This window comes from Ranitomeya variabilis, chromosome 6 (genome assembly GCF_051348905.1).
Source record: "Ranitomeya variabilis isolate aRanVar5 chromosome 6, aRanVar5.hap1, whole genome shotgun sequence".
Lineage (NCBI taxonomy): Eukaryota > Metazoa > Chordata > Amphibia > Anura > Dendrobatidae > Ranitomeya > Ranitomeya variabilis.
The window spans coordinates 270,746,138-270,761,895 of record NC_135237.1 but is presented as its reverse complement, the minus strand read 5'-3'; the positions used below and the strand labels follow the sequence as shown (position 1 = coordinate 270,761,895).

At 44.4% G+C, this 15,758-nt stretch overlaps 1 protein-coding gene across 1 annotated transcript in view; it reads right to left on the bottom strand.

The window, feature by feature from the left end:
- LOC143782306 (NFX1-type zinc finger-containing protein 1-like) overlaps positions 1 to 15,758 on the bottom strand; it is a 390,131-nt gene that overhangs the window by 138,499 nt on the left and 235,874 nt on the right. Inside the window, exon 12 of the mRNA XM_077269621.1 lies at positions 9,045 to 9,086. Within this exon, the coding sequence (XP_077125736.1) occupies positions 9,045 to 9,086 (42 nt within the window). The remainder of the gene's footprint in view (positions 1 to 9,044; positions 9,087 to 15,758) is intronic.

Sequence of the window (15,758 nt, the reverse complement as noted above, 5' to 3'; positions counted from 1 at the left end):
GGATGCTAGTGTGTGAGTCTTGGGTAGTGCCCCCTCCTTACCCAAGAGCGGAGTGCCACACCTCTGGCTCAGGTGCAGTACCTCTGTGGCAACTGGACTCTCAGAGGCGCCACATTCCCTCCCCCCCCGGGCTGGAACAGAGTAAGCAAATATGTTAAAAACATGCAAATATTTTTCTGAATTGCAATTCAACAGGTAAAATGGTATAACTAGATCTTCCCTTTATGGGAGGTATTGTACACTTAAACTTTGCATATAAATAACAGAGCATAAAACATAGCATTACTCTTATAAACTTTTCTCTGTCAAGTTCGACAGGTTACAGTGAGATCCCAAGCCAGGTATTCTCCTCACTGTCCTTAGTGCAATATGGGGGAACCGTCTCAAACCCCCAATGTAGGCCCTGGGTGTGGCTACAGGTCATAGCTGGTCACCTTGTTGGACCACTTTTCGGCCACGCCAGATGGTTTTTGTTCTCTGGTCTTCTGTTAGATATAGAGTGTCCCACTCACACTATAAAGGTTTAATGTAAAACCAACAAGGAGCACATTAAGTGCTAACTTTGTACAAATTAAAGTTTTGGCCATTCACTGTTCATGAGCACATTGTCTTTAAACGGAACAAACACTCAGTTTAACAATTATTCAGTTTAACTTTTCTTAGCAGTCATTCTGTACTTTCTTTTCCAAGGTAACACTTGGTGCCTTCAACATTCTGACCAACACAGTTCTTGGTCACGCATCACAACGGGGGATTCAAATGGTGCACGTCCTGCAGCCGGGGTTTGTGTAGCCTGTGTCCGCATGGCCATGCTTGCTGGAGCTGCAGGGACTGGTGCAGCATCTGGGTTAGAAGCTGCCTTTCTGGCGCTGCGCTTATTGGTCTGGGAACATCACATCCCCCTGTGCACTTTTTCACATTGAGGGTGTACCACCCCCTTTCGCTCACCTGCCGAGTGTAGCTCACCAAGTCTCCCGGGTGTAAGTCACGATAAGGGTGGCCCTCCTGCAGGTGTGACTCCATGTCCCGCCAGGTTACTAGAGTTCAGAGGTCATCCCGGGCTCCTTGATGAAACCCCATCCCTTTTTCAAATCAAAGGACACTGGAGTGCCCTGTCTCAGCAGACCCCGGTCAGCATGTCTAGCCTTGCGGGCCTGGGCCTTGGCCTTCATGTTGCACTCCTCCATTGTCCTCCACTGGGCCCTGCATTTCTGATCCTCTGCCTCCCTTCTGGGCACTTGCTGCCGGCAGTAGTCCTCCCACCTGAGGGTTTCTATCCTGTTTTCTCCCGCTTGGGCCTCCCCCCCTGGGAACCCCATCAAACCCATCCCCTGGTGCTCCCAATGGATAACCACTCTTTCCCCGTGCACCTCCCGGGGCATGGGTTCAGGCCGAAGCGGAACTGGGAGTCTATCCCCAGTATCTGCTGTTTGGTCCCAGGCTAAGTTTTTAAACGCCTGGCGGGTATTAGGGCTAGCGGGGGTTTTAAGGGCCCAACCAAGGTCTCCACGGCCACTGTGGCAACGTTGGTACCTGTTTCCTCTCCAGTGTCGGTCTCCTCCTCCACTGCTGGTCACGAGGTCACCTTCCGTTCACTTTTTTCAGCAGGGCCTCCTTCCACTTTGCGACCGCAGTAAGCTGCGTCTCCAGGACCTGGCGACTCAACTCCTGCACCTTAACTCCAAGGAACTCCGGGTCCACCGTGGGCAGCTGGTCCTAGCCCTCCTGCCTGCTGGGGGAGTCCACCGCTTCCACCCCACACTCCGGAGCCCTCCATCCACCACTCGCCATGGTGCTCACCGGGTAAGTTGTCGTCTCTCCCGCAGCACACTTTCCCACGTGTCCACATGTACTCCTTGCGTTCTCCACCCTTTGTGGGTGGATCCTCTTCATTTTCCTGCCAGCCATACCAGAAGGTGGATCCCCCTGGCTGATGGACCAGTCCTTTTTGCATTGAAGTATTTAAAGTGTGCGGATCCATCCTGTTCGTGACACCAAAATGGGCCGTGGGGTACTCGGGCCGGGCCAGACGGTTCTTCAGGGGTATTGTCACTGCAGTGGTGACCCGGTCCGTGGCCCTGGGCGTCCAATGAAAGTGAATTGAAAGGGGAAAATAAAGTTTATAGGGGGGGGTGTTCTTGACAGCACCCTTGGTGTTCGGCAATAAGGAGATGGCCGACTGCAGTTCAGGTCCACTGGGGCAGTTGGTGACGCAGCAGAGATGTTACAGCTCTCCACGGGTAGAGCTAGGCCCCAGGACAGTTAATAATTAAAGTCAATGATGGTGAATGTTGTAGTGGAGGGCAGGTGAGGCAGTTAATAAGGTAATTTGGGGTTCACTTTGCCGAGACTTATGTGCCTTCTCCGGCCATCTTTCTGCGCTGGCTTCGCCCTCCTGCCCTTTGCCTCACACACAGTGTCCCAAACCAGCAGCCTCAGATCCTTTCAGGCGACGTCCTCCTGGTCCTCTTGATCCACTTCTCACCAACTTCCTAACTGACTAACTCACTCCTCCCTCTTGTTTCAATGACAACTCTCACAACTGACACTCTCTCCACCCACACCCTCTACGTATTTCCCCTTGATCCTATGTGGCTGCCTTTTCAGCGAATATGTGTGGATGTGGCTGTGGCACCTACAGTTACCACAGCCTCCGGCTTACTAGCTGAGTCTTGTAGTTCTTCTACTAGTCTGGGGGCCAGTTCCCCTGATCCTTCCACCCGACTACGTTCGGCGTGGATTCGGGCGCCCAGGGTGGATTCCTCACTTCCCTGGCCTCTAGGACCCCTTCTCCCTTTCTCAGGAGCTTCTCTCTTCACATCTGCTCTCATCCACTTCTCCTCACCAACTCCCTAACTGACTAACTAATTCCTCCCTCTTGTTTCAATTACAACTCCTCACAACTGACACTCTCTCCACCCACACCCTTTACCTAGTTCCCCCTCCAGCCTGAGATGGAGACCTCCATCAACAGGGTCCTACCAGATCCCCTGGCCTGGAGTGGTGTGGTGTTAGATGCTAGTGTGTGAGTCTCGGGTAGTTCCCCCTCCTTACCCGAGAGCGGAGTACCACACCTCTGGCTGAGGTGCAGTATCTCTGTGGCGACTGGATGGGGTGTTCATGTAAAGCTGCCTGAACCAGTTAACAGCCTAAGTATGTAACAGTACAGACATGGAGGGCTATTAACTGCATAAAGTGTATGAGAACATGATGCGAGGAACCTGATTATTGTTTAAGTTTTTTTGAATGGCCCACACAGGGATAGTTAGGTTAATGCATTGAGGCGGTAGGCCAGTCTGAACAAATGCGTTTTTAGAGCACGCTAACAACTGAGGGGATTGGGGATTAATCGGATTAACCTGGGTAGTGCATTCCAAAGAATTGGCGAAGGACTTGAAAAGTCTTGCAGACGGGAGTGGGAGGTTCTGATTATTGAGGATGCTAACCTCAGTTCATTAGTAGAACGAAGAGCATGGGTAGGGTGGTAGACTAAGACCAGGGAGGAGATGTAGGCTGGTGCTGAGCCATGGAGTGCTTTGTGGATGAGGGTAATAGTTTTGCACTGGATTCTGGAGTGGATGGGTAACCAGTGTAATGACTGGCACAAGGTAGAGGCATCGGTGTAATGGTTGGTGAGGTATATGATCCTGGCTGCAGCATTCAGGACAGATTGGAACGCGGAGAGTTTGGTAAGAGGGAGGCCAATTAGTAGAGAGAAACAATAGTCCAGACGAGAATGAATGAGTGAAACAGTAAGAGTTTTTGCAGAGTCAAAAGTAAGAAAAGGGCGAATTCTAGAAATGTTTTTGAGATGCAGATAACAAAAGCAATGGAACCACTTACTGCGTGGATCAGGAAAATGCAGTATAGTATATCTCGACTTCCGCAAAGCATTTGATAAAATATCTCATACTATCCTTATTGAAATAATAACCAACTATGAGATTGACAAGACTATGGTTAGGTGGATTCATAACTGGCTCAGTGATTGTACTCAGAGTGTGGTAATAAATGGTTGCACATTCAATTGGAAGAGTATTTCATGTAGGGTACCACAAGGCTCTGTCCTGGCCCCAGTATTGTTCATCATTTTCATAAAGGATCTAGATAAGGGACCTGAAGGCAAACTAATCAAATTTGCAGATGATGCAAAGCTAGGACAGATAGCTAACACTAGAGAAGAGAGAAAAATTATTCACAAGGATCTAGGCAAGCTCGAACAATTCAAACCACTAAAAGAATGCTATTTAACATGGAGAAATGCAAGATTCTACATCTGGGCAAGAAAAACAAAAATTACAACTAGAGAATGGAAGGAGCAGATCTAAGCACTTGTGAAAAATAGTTGGGTTTACTATTAGATCACAGACTGCACATGAATCATCAGTGTGATTCAGCAGCAAAAAAGGCAAACACAGTTATGTGATGTATTAAGGGAAGCATAGAGTCTGGATCACTTGAAGTAATTATCCTCCTGTACTCCTTCCTCATTGGTCAGGACTCATCTGGAATACTGTGTCCAGTTCTGGGCACCACATTTTAAAAAATTTGAACGGAAAAATGCAGTTCAATTTCCGTGTTTCATGTTTGCATGTGTTAGCGCTGCAATGTGCTGCCTTTTTGCTTGACTGTATAGGAGTTGGTGACTCTAAGGTTCATCACCTGTTCACACTTAATCTATGTTTGGATGTGACGGTCAGTTTTTTCAAATGTATTATTTAACCTTCTGACCGAGCACTCCGCCTCCTAGTCACAGGTGTTTTAATTGCAGCAGGTCCAGTACCCCTCCACAGAGAGAGAGAATGTTGTCTAAGAAGAGGTTTTCATAGGTACCCATTCACATGGAGACTTTTATTCTCAGCGAGGAAGGAAAGCGTAGGACCTGGTATTAGAGAGATGCCGTAAAGTGGCTACCAGGTATACATAAAATTGGCCTTTTTTATGCGCTAAATGCTCTCATTTTTCATATTTCTAGTGCAGTAATGCAGTTCAATTTCCGTGTTTCATGTTTGCATGTGTTAGCGCTGCAGTGTGCTGCCTTTTTGCTTGACCACATTTTAAAAAAAGACATTAAAAAACTGGAGCAAGTTCAGAGAAGAGCTACCAGGATGGTGAGCAAACTGCAAAGTATGCTCTACGAGGAACGATTAGCGGATCTGGGATTGTTTAGCTTGCAAAAAAACAAGGCTAAGAGGAGACTTAATAGCGGTCTACAAATATCCGAAGGGACGTCTCAGTGTAGAGGGATCATCTTTATTCTAAATTGCACATGTGAACACAAGAAGCAATGGAATGAAAATGAAAGGGAGAAGATACAGGTTTGATATTAGAAAAACTATTTGACAGTGAAGGTGATCAATGAGTGGAACAAGCTTCCAAGAGAAGTGGCGAGTTCTCCTTCAATGGAAGTTTTCAAGCAGAGGCTGGACAGACATCTCTGTGAGTTGGTTTAGTGAATCCTGCATTGATCCGGGGTTGGACACGATGATCCTGGAGGTCCCTTCCAACTCTTACATTCTATGATTCCATTAAGAAGCTTTATCTGTGCTTCATTGATTATACCAGAGCTTCTGTGTTGAGCATGACAAGTTTTGCATAGCACTGAGTAAGGCAGGAGTTCCAGCGCACCTGATTAGGTCAATCAGGTCACTCAAGAAGCAAACAGTGTGAACAAAATATGGAGACATTATGGTTCAAACTCAAAAAAGGCACAAGCCAATGATGTATCCTCACTCCTTTTCTTTTCAACCTCTGTGCAGATGTAATCATAAAGAAGCTAGACTTAGATGATTCAAGGGTTAGGTGAAAACAGGAGGAAGAAACATCAGCAATCTCAGACACGAAGAAGAAGGTGATATATCTCTGCTGGAAGAAAGTGAGACAGTGTAAGGAGGAAGACCGGGCCGCAGGTACCTGTACCGAGCCGGGTCCGGAACTGTTGAGGCTGCCTCCTATGTTGCCTGGGGGAAAGAATGAGGAGCCGGACCAACCTCATGACCTGGGTAGGAGGGGCAAGAAAAAAGCAAAAGCGCGCAGCAGCTGGGAGTTTTTCACGAATCAGTAGCAGCACGCAGCCAGGTGAGCAGTGTGCTTCGTTCCCTGGGCATCGGCTGTTATGACCCCAATGGCGAGGGTCTCAGAGGAACGTGGAAGTCTGCAGAATACAAAAATCCAGCTCATAGGGCAGTGGTAACTGGGTTGACCATATATCTACTCCTAACGCCAACACTAGAAGTAGCCGGGGATCATTCCTACGTTGATTCTAGATGACACGCGCCAGCCGGAGAATCTAGCTACCCCTAGTAGAGGAAAACAAAGACCTTTCTTGCCTCCAGAGAAGGGGACCCCAAAGCTGGATAGAAGCCCCCCACAAATAATGACGGTTAGGTAAGAGGAAATGACAAACACAGAAATGAACCAGGTTTAGCACAGAGAGGCCCGCTTACTGATAGCAGAATAAAGAAAGGTAACTTATATGGTCAACAAAAACCCTATCAAAGTCCACACTGGAAATTCAAGAACCCCCGAACCGTCTAACGGTCCGGGGGGAGAACACCAGCCCCCTAGAGCTTTCAGCAAAGGTCAGGATATAGATTTGGAACAAGCTGGACAAAAATACAAAAACAAAACAAATAGCAAAAAGCAAAAGGCAGACTTAGCTGATATAACTGGAACCAGGATCAGTAGACAAGAGCACAGCAGACTAGCTCTGATAACTACGTTGCCAGGCATTGAACTGAAGGTCCAGGGAGCTTATATAGCAACACCCCTAACTAACGACCCAGGTGCGGATAAAAGGAATGACAGAAAAACCAGAGTCAAAAAACTAGTAACCACTAGAGGGAGCAAAAAGCAAATTCACAACAATCGGCGCCATGACGAGCTGCGTTGTTTGGTCCCCGCCGCCTCCAGTGGAACCGCTGCAGAGAGAAGTGCCGTACGCTCAGTAGCTACCAGAGACAGAAGTGTCGCGCGCTCAGTGACAGAGTACCGCACACGTGCAGAAGAGAGAAGGCTGAGTACCAGACGGACTTTTGATGCCCAACCTGTCACTTGCTTCCCTCCCATTTAAATTTGACTCAGAGTGCTGTGGCCCTGTTTGTTTCGGCCGGACATGCTTATGGACTGGGGGCTTAACGGAAGGTACCGGAGACCAACCGCTGCCGCCAGAAGACGGACCATCGCTTAAAGGACCCATCTGAGGACATTGCCCGGCTGCTGCCAGTTCTACATCCCCCCTCTCGTTGGACTGCTATTGTTTTTTACAGTTGCTATCTCTGTTATCCCTCCTTTAACCATTAACCTCCCTGCTAGGAGCGAAAAGCTTGTTTTATTAAATTGTTACATCTTGTTAACCCTTGCTCTGCCTCCTCTCTGTCACTGCATCCTGCAACCTGCTTACAAAAGATCTAAAGAATGTGATCCTGAAATTGAAAGAAGATAGTGAGAAGATGGGACTTTGCCTGAACATAAAGAAGACCAAAATCATTATTACCACCAACAACGGAGTTAGCATATAAATGAACAATTTAGAAATAAAAGTGGGCCACGGCTTCCTTTTTCACAGGTGTCTCATTGATCACAGTGGCTGTTTGACAGCAGAGATCAAGTGGTGATTAGCACTGGGGCTTGTAGCCATGTGAGCACTGACCAATGTGGACCAATATGGACTATGCAAGGCCGTCTCAGCCACTGTCAAAGAAAGACTGACCACTACAATTGTGTTCCCAATTTTTACATACTCTATGGTTGTGAAATGAGGACATTCGCAAAAGAAGACAGGAGAGAAAATCATGCCTTTGAGCTGTGCTGGAGAAGACTTTTTTTTACGAATCCAAAGGAAAGCTAGAATCACCAACAAATGTGTTCTTGGTTATATAAACCCAAAGTTTAGTCATGTCCGAAGGTTGAATTCACTAGAAAAGGAGATGCTACTTGGAATGGTCAGCAGTAAAAAGAAATAGGAAAGATCGAAGGCCTGTTGGCTGGCTACTAACAAAAAGTGCACATGAATAAAGATAGAGCAGTTGACAGAAGTCGTGGAAACAGGGAAGCATGACATGAAATGCCTATATATCATCCAAGGGTTGGAAACAAAAATTCATAGAATCAGAAATCAGTTGTAGATTTGCTGTGGATTTTACTGCTTATTCTGAAAGGAAGAAAAAAAGGGGAAAACAATTGAAATCCACAGTCTCAGGTTTTCTGCAGTTAAATTAGTAACACAATACATTTCATTGCGGATTTTGACTTCCCCATTGAAATAAAATGTGAAAATCTACAACAAACGTACTATAAAATGACATGATGAGGATTTGAAAATCCTACCCTCACGTCAAACGTTGTTACATGAAAATGAGATTAGTTCAGCAGTTACTCTGAATCTATAACATCACAGTGTTGTATAGTTTCTAAATATTGTAGGGAACATCCATATAGTGTACTGTATATATATATATTTTTTTTGTATGTACACAGTGTTTGTGATAATGTTCAATTATCATTTTACATAAATGCATAAACGTAAGTAGTGATCATGCATAATTATGCTATGATGCACCATGACAATACAGCAGTAGATTTAGAGAACGTGGGATTCTTCAGCTGTGGCAAAACTGCAGTCTATTGTAACAATAAAATGTGTATACAGAAGGGAATTTATACATCACAGACCGTATCACACAAGATAGAAGTACATACACTCAATGAGCAGACAGTATTACACATAATAAGCATAGGGTGCATTTACACTACCCGATTAGCAGGAACACTCATTTTACAATAATTGCGCAAAAAAATAAAAAAACCTTCTCATATGAACAGCAAAGTGGATTTCCAGTGCAAATGATTTGGAAGTGTTTTCTATACATTTTTTAAGCACATTTTCTAGACGAGGTTTGGAAAGGATCCGGCCCTAAAGTCTCCTAAAAAACCTCTATTATACTGTATACTTGAACCCAAGTGTAAACATGAAGTTAATACTTAGATATTGTTTTGAGAAATCTACATATGCTTAATATAAATCATTGCACTTTCAGACTCACCATTTTCTTTAAGAAAGTTTTCAATGTCCCAATATGTTACATCTGTTGGTAAAATATTTAGAGAAAAGAACAATAATTTAATAATTGCTTTCAGGACAGATTACATACAAACAACAAATTCACAAAGTGAATGAATAAAAAAGGAGACACTAAGGCTAAGTTCATGATTTGTGACGTGGATAAGTACAAAACTATGCAAGTTAATGGGTTTTTCAAATTCTGTTCACACGCTATGGAAAAAATCTGCATGAAAATGAAATCATTGTACGGTTTTTGAGGCTATGTGCACACGCTGTGGATTTTACTGCGCAGCGGATTTGACGCTGCAGATTTGCAGCAATTTTCCATGAGGTTTACAGGATCATGTAAATCTATGGAAAACAAAATCCGCAGTGCCCATGCTGCAGAAAACAACAGCGCAGAAACGCAGTGGTTTATATTCCCCAGCATGTCAATTCTTTGTGCAGATTCTGCTGCGGTTTACACCTGCTCCATAATAGGAATCCGCAAATGTAAAACTGCATAAAAACCACGGAAAAACTGCGGTAATTCCGCGGTAAATCCGCAGTGCGATTTACCTGCAGATTTACCAAAATCAGTGCGGATAAATACACACACCATTCTGCACAGTGTGCACATAGCCTAAATCTGCGGCCTGCTCCTTCTTGTGAGGATTTGTATTGAAGGTTTTGCCCTATTCAATGCTTAGTGATGAGTAAGAGAGAAATCCGCAGCGACATCCGCAACAAAATCCACATGTAACCCATCATTGCGGTTATCTGCAGCAGAACTGTTCAGCAACATGTGAACATTGTCTAATCCCATAATTCACAATTTTAGTATGCATTGACACTAAATGGAAAATAAGTAATAATATTAAGGGTTTTCTTATTAGAACTTGGAAAGCAGTGATCTTTGCTAAAGTATAATCACTTTATTACATAAAATACTTGAAATTGCCTGATAACTATTTTTGTAATTTAATAAAACAAATTTCATCTTTCATGATAAGTAAATGGAACGGACACAACTGCTCATCAAAACTTCTTTACATAAGCACTCACATCAAGATGTTTCTCCTATTAATATATTGTAGCCATCATATTATATAGCACTGTGTACTTACAATTGATCATTTTGCCTTTCTACCCAGTTCATTTTTCTGTTTCCCATTAGAAAACTGACTAGGTGAATCCTGCTCTACATAGAAACAGGATGCAAATTGTGTCTCTATGAGTCACTACAAAGGTCCCTGGTGGGTGGAGAGCGAGGCAGCTGGGTCAGGAGTTGAAGAGAGGAATGATAAGTGCATTGAATAGAGACTTCCTGTGTCTTTGTTGAGAAGAGAAAAGAAGAATTAGCTTGGTAAAAGGGGCAAAATGAGAAATTGTAAGTACATAGTGCTATGCAGTGGCTTGTGAAAATACTCACCCCCCCTTCCTATCCCTCTTGGCTTTTTATCTATTTGTTACATTATAACCTGTGTTTAAATATTTTTCTAATCCGATATGTGTGTAATGCATCAGCACTAAATAATCTAAGTTGGTTAGATGATGAAAAATGTTGGCAAAAATTAAATTTATGGGATCAAATAACCAAAAATTTGGCATATGCATATGGATTCACCCCTTTTTCCTACAACTTGAAAAAGGCATACGAAACTACGTAGTTTAAGGTGGCTGAGGGGTTAAATTTTTGTCTATACATCTAACAGTATTGGATTCATTAAATATTGAGAAGTTCTTTGCAAAAATGTCTATCACTGTTCCTTCTACGTTCCCTGGATACACTTCTCTTTTTGCTTGGATACAGCTGTGCTTAGTCTGGACTGAACTACTTTCGTGCTGGAGCATCTGAAACGGCTGTCATAATGGTGAGCTGAAATTATTTACATTTTTTCTTTTTTCCTATGAAGCCCCTAAACATTTCTGGTGTAAGTAATTACCTTCATAAGTCACATGTTTGGTGAAAGGAAGTCCACCTGTGTGCAATCTATGTGTCACATGGTCGGTCAATACATACAGACCTTTTCTGAAAGGCCACAGAGGCTGCAACGCCATTAAGCAAGAGGCACCACTAACCAAAAACCATGAAGACCAAGGAGATCTCCGAACAAGTCAGGGACAAAGTTGTTGAGAAGTACAAGTCAGGGTTGAGTTATAAAAATATCCCAAACTCTGATGATCCCTCAGAGCACCATCAAATCCATTATCATCAGATGGAAAGAACATGGTACCACAACAAACCTGCCAAGAGAGGCCCACTCACCAAAATTCTCCTGCGGCGAGTGTGACATCCGCAGACATCGATAAGGGTAAGAGCCAGTAATTATATCACTCATTCCACCACTATTAGGGATAGTATTTAGATAATCACTGACTGTGAGAAATATATATCACAAATTGCCTCCCTTATGTGCTGTTAGCAGTCTGCTACTATACTTTTTCTTTTGATTGACCCCTTCATGACCCAGCCTATTTTGACCTTAATGACCTGGCTGTTTTTTGCAATTCTGACCAGTGTCCCTTTATGAGGTAATAACTCAGGAGCGCTTCAACGGATTCTAGCGATTCTGAGACTGTTTTTTTGTGACATATTGGGCTTCATGTTAGTGGTAAATTTAGGTCGATAATTTCTGAGTTTATTTGTGAAAAAAACGGAAATTTGGCGAAAATTTTGAAAATTTCACAATTTTCACATTTTGAATTTTTATTCTGTTAAACCAGAGAGTTATGTGACACAAAATAGTTAATAAATAACATTTCCCACATGTCTACTTTACATCAGCACAATTTTGGAAACAAAATTTTTTTTTGCTAGGAAGTTATAAGGGTTAAAATTTGACCAGTGATTTCTCATTTTTACAACAAAATTTACAAAACCATTTTTTTTTAGGGACCACCTCACATTTGAAGTCAGTTTGAGGGTTCTATATGGCTGAAAATACCCAAAAGTGACACCATTCTAAAAACTGCACCCCTCAAGGTGCTCAAAACCACATTCAAGAAGTTTATTAACCTTTCAGGTGTTTCACAGCAGCAGAAGCAACATGGAAGAAAAAATGAACATTTAACTTTTTAGTCACAAAAATGATCTTTTAGCAACAATTTTTTTATTTTCCCAAGGGTAAAAGGAGAAACTGGACCACGAACGTTGTTGTCCAATTTGTCCTGAGTACGCTGATACCTCATATGTGGGGGTAAACCACTGTTTGGGCGCACGGCAGGGCTCGGAAGGGAAGGAGCACCATTTGACTTTTTGATTGAAAAATTGGTTCCAATCTTTAGCGGACACCATGTCGCGTTTGGAGAGCCCCCGTGTGCCTAAACATTGGAGCTCCCCCACAAGTGACCCCATTTTGGAAACTAGACCCCCCAAGAACTTATCTAGAAGCATAGTGAGCACTTTAAACCCTCAGGTGCTTCACAGAAGTTTATACCACAGAGCCGTGAAAATAAAAAATAATTATTCTTTCCTCAAAAATGATTTTTAGCCTGGAATTTTTTATTTTCCCAAGGGTAACAGGAGAAATTGGACCCCAATAGTTGTTGTCCAGTTTGTCCTGAGTACGCTGGTACCCCATATGTGGGGGTAAACCACTGTTTGGGCACACATCGGGGCTCGGAAGGGAAGCAGTGACGTTTTGAAATGCAGATTTTGATGGAATGGTCTGCGGGTGTCACGTTGCATCTGCAGAGCCCCTGATGTGCCTAAACAGTAGAAACCCCCCACAAGTGACCCCATTTTGGAAACTAGACCCCCCAAGGAACTTATCTAGATGTGTGGTGAGCACTTTGAACCCCCAAGTGCTTCACAGAAGTTTATAACGCAGAGCCGTGAAAATAAAAAATAATTTTTCATTCCTCTAAAATTATGTTTTAGCAAGCAATTTTTTTATTTTTGCAAGGGTAACAGGAGAAATTGGACCCCAATAGTTGTTGCCCAGTTTGTCCTGAGTATGCTGGTACCCCATATGTGGGGGTAAACCACTGTTTGGGCGCACATCGGGGCTCGGAGGGAGGGAGCACCATTTGACTTTTTGAACGCAAGATTGGCTGGAATCAATGGTGGCGCCATGTTGCGTTTTGAGACCCCTGATGTGCCTAAACAGTGGAAACCCCTCAATTCTAACTCCAACACTAACCCCAACACACCCCTAACCCTAATCCCAACTCTAGCCATAACCCTAATCACAACCCTAACCCCAACACACCCCTAACCACAACCCTAACCCTAATCCCAACCCTAACCCCAACCCCAACACACTCCTAACAACAACCCTAACCCTAATCCCAACCCTAATCCTAATCCCAACCCTAACCACAACCCTAACCACAGCCTATTCTTAACCCTATTTCCAACCCTAGCCTTAATTCCAACCCTAACTCTAATTCCAACCCTAAGGCTATGTGCCCACGTTGCGGATTCGTGTGAGATTTGTCCGCACCATTTTTGAAAAATCCACAGGTAAAAGGCACTGCGTGTTTTACCTGCAGATTTACCGCGGATTTCCAGTGTTTTTTATGCGGATTTCACCTGCGGATTCCTATTGAGGAACAGGTGTAAAACGCTGTGAAATCCGCACAAAGAATTGACATGCTGCGGAAAATACAACACAGCATTTCCGCACGGTATTTTCCGCACCATGGGCACAGCGGATTTGGTTTTCCATAGGTTTACATGGTACTGTAAACCTGATGGGACACTGCTACGAATCCGCAGCCAAATCCACACCGTGTGCACATAGCCTAATTCTAACGCTAACCCTAGTTCTAACCCTACCCCTAACCCTACCCCTAACCCTACCCCTAACCCTACCCCTAACCCTACCCCTAACCCTACCCCTAGTTCTAACCCTAGTGGAAAAAAAATATTTTCTTTATTTTATTATTGTCTCTACCTATGGGGGTGATAAAGGGGGGGGTTCATTTACCATTTTTTTTATTTTGATCACTGTGATAGGTTTTAACACAGTGATCAAAATGTACATGGAACGAATCTGCCGGCCGATTCGGCGGGCGCACTGCGCATGCGCCCGCCATTTTGGAAGATGGCGGCGCCCAGGGAGAAGACGGACGGACTCCGGGAGGATCGGTAAGTATGAGAGGGTGGTGGTGGGGTGGATCGGAGCACAGGGGGGGTGGATCGGAGCACGGGGGGAGCGGACAGGAGGACGGGGGAGCGGACAGGCGGACGGAGGGGAGTACGGGACAGAACGGAGGACTGGGGAGGAGATCGGTGGTGGTGGGGGGGGGCAGATCTGGATTTCCAGTCATAGCCGATGATATTGCAGCATCGGCCATGGCTGGATTGCAATATTTCACCATTTTCATAGGTGAAATATTGCAAATTGCTCTGATTGGCTGTTGCACTTTCAACAGCCAATCAGAGCAATCGTAGCCACGTGGGGGCAAAGCCACCCCCCCGGGCTAAAGTACAACTCCCCCTGTCCCTGCAGATCGGGTGAAATTGGAGTTAACCCTTTCACCCGATCTGCAGGGACGCGATTATTCCATGACGCCACATAGGCGTCATGGGTCGGATTGGCACCGACTTTCATGACGCCTACGTGGCGTCATGGGTCGGGAAGGGGTTAACAGTTGCACTGTCACTTTATCTGTGCGTTTGGTATAATATAAGGCTTTTTTCCCCTGTGTCTGTGACTGTGGGGTTACATCACATCTTTGGTGCACCTGAGACCTGATTTGAATAGCTCTGTTAATGATAAGCCTGTTTTTGATATGTGTTTTGCATTGTATGCTTTGAACTATTTATATTAAAAATACATCTATTATGAAATTTTCTTGTGGATTAAATGCTCCATGTTTTCTTGTTTCAATGTTAGTTAGGAGCTCCTATGGCTGTAGCCTACAACAGTCCTACTAGATAGGCCTGTGGACTGTTCCTTAATAATATGGTTTCTGTGTCTGAGATCCTATATAATTCCACCAAAATTCAAAGCCTGGAATAGGAGGGCATTAATCAGAGAGGCAGCACAGAGACCAAAGGTAACCCTGAAGGAACTGCAGAGTTTCTAGGCAGAGACTAGAGTATCTGTCCATACGACCACAATAAGCCCTACACTGAACAGAGGTGGTCTTTATTGAAGAGTGGGCAAAAAAAGGTTCGTTTTGAGTTTGCCAAAAGACATGTGGGAGACTACCCAAATGTATGGAGGGAGGTGCTGTTGTCAGATGAGACCAAAATTGAACTTTTTGGCCACCAAAGTAAATGCTATGTCAAACCATCACAGCTCATCACCCCATGAACACCATCCCCACAGTAAAACATGGTGGTGGCAGCATCATGCTGTGGGATTGTTTTTGGCAACAAGGACAAGGAAAATGGTCCGAGTCTAGAAGTAGATGGATGGTGCGAAATACAGGGATATTCTTGAGAAAAACCTGTTTCAGTCTGTCAGTGATTTGAGACTGGAACGGAGGTTCTCTTCTAACAAGACAATGATCCAAAGCATAAGGGTAAAGTAACACTATAGAATTGTTTAAAGGTACCGTTACACTAAACGACTTACCAACGATCACGACCAGCGATGCGACCTGGCCGTGATCGTTGGTAAGTCGTTGTGTGGTCACTGGGGAGCTGTCACACAGACAGCTCTCTCCAGCGACCAACGATAAGGGGAACGACTTCGGCATCTTGAAACTGTCTTCAACAATGCCGAAGTCCCCCTGCAGCACCCGGGTAACCAGGGTA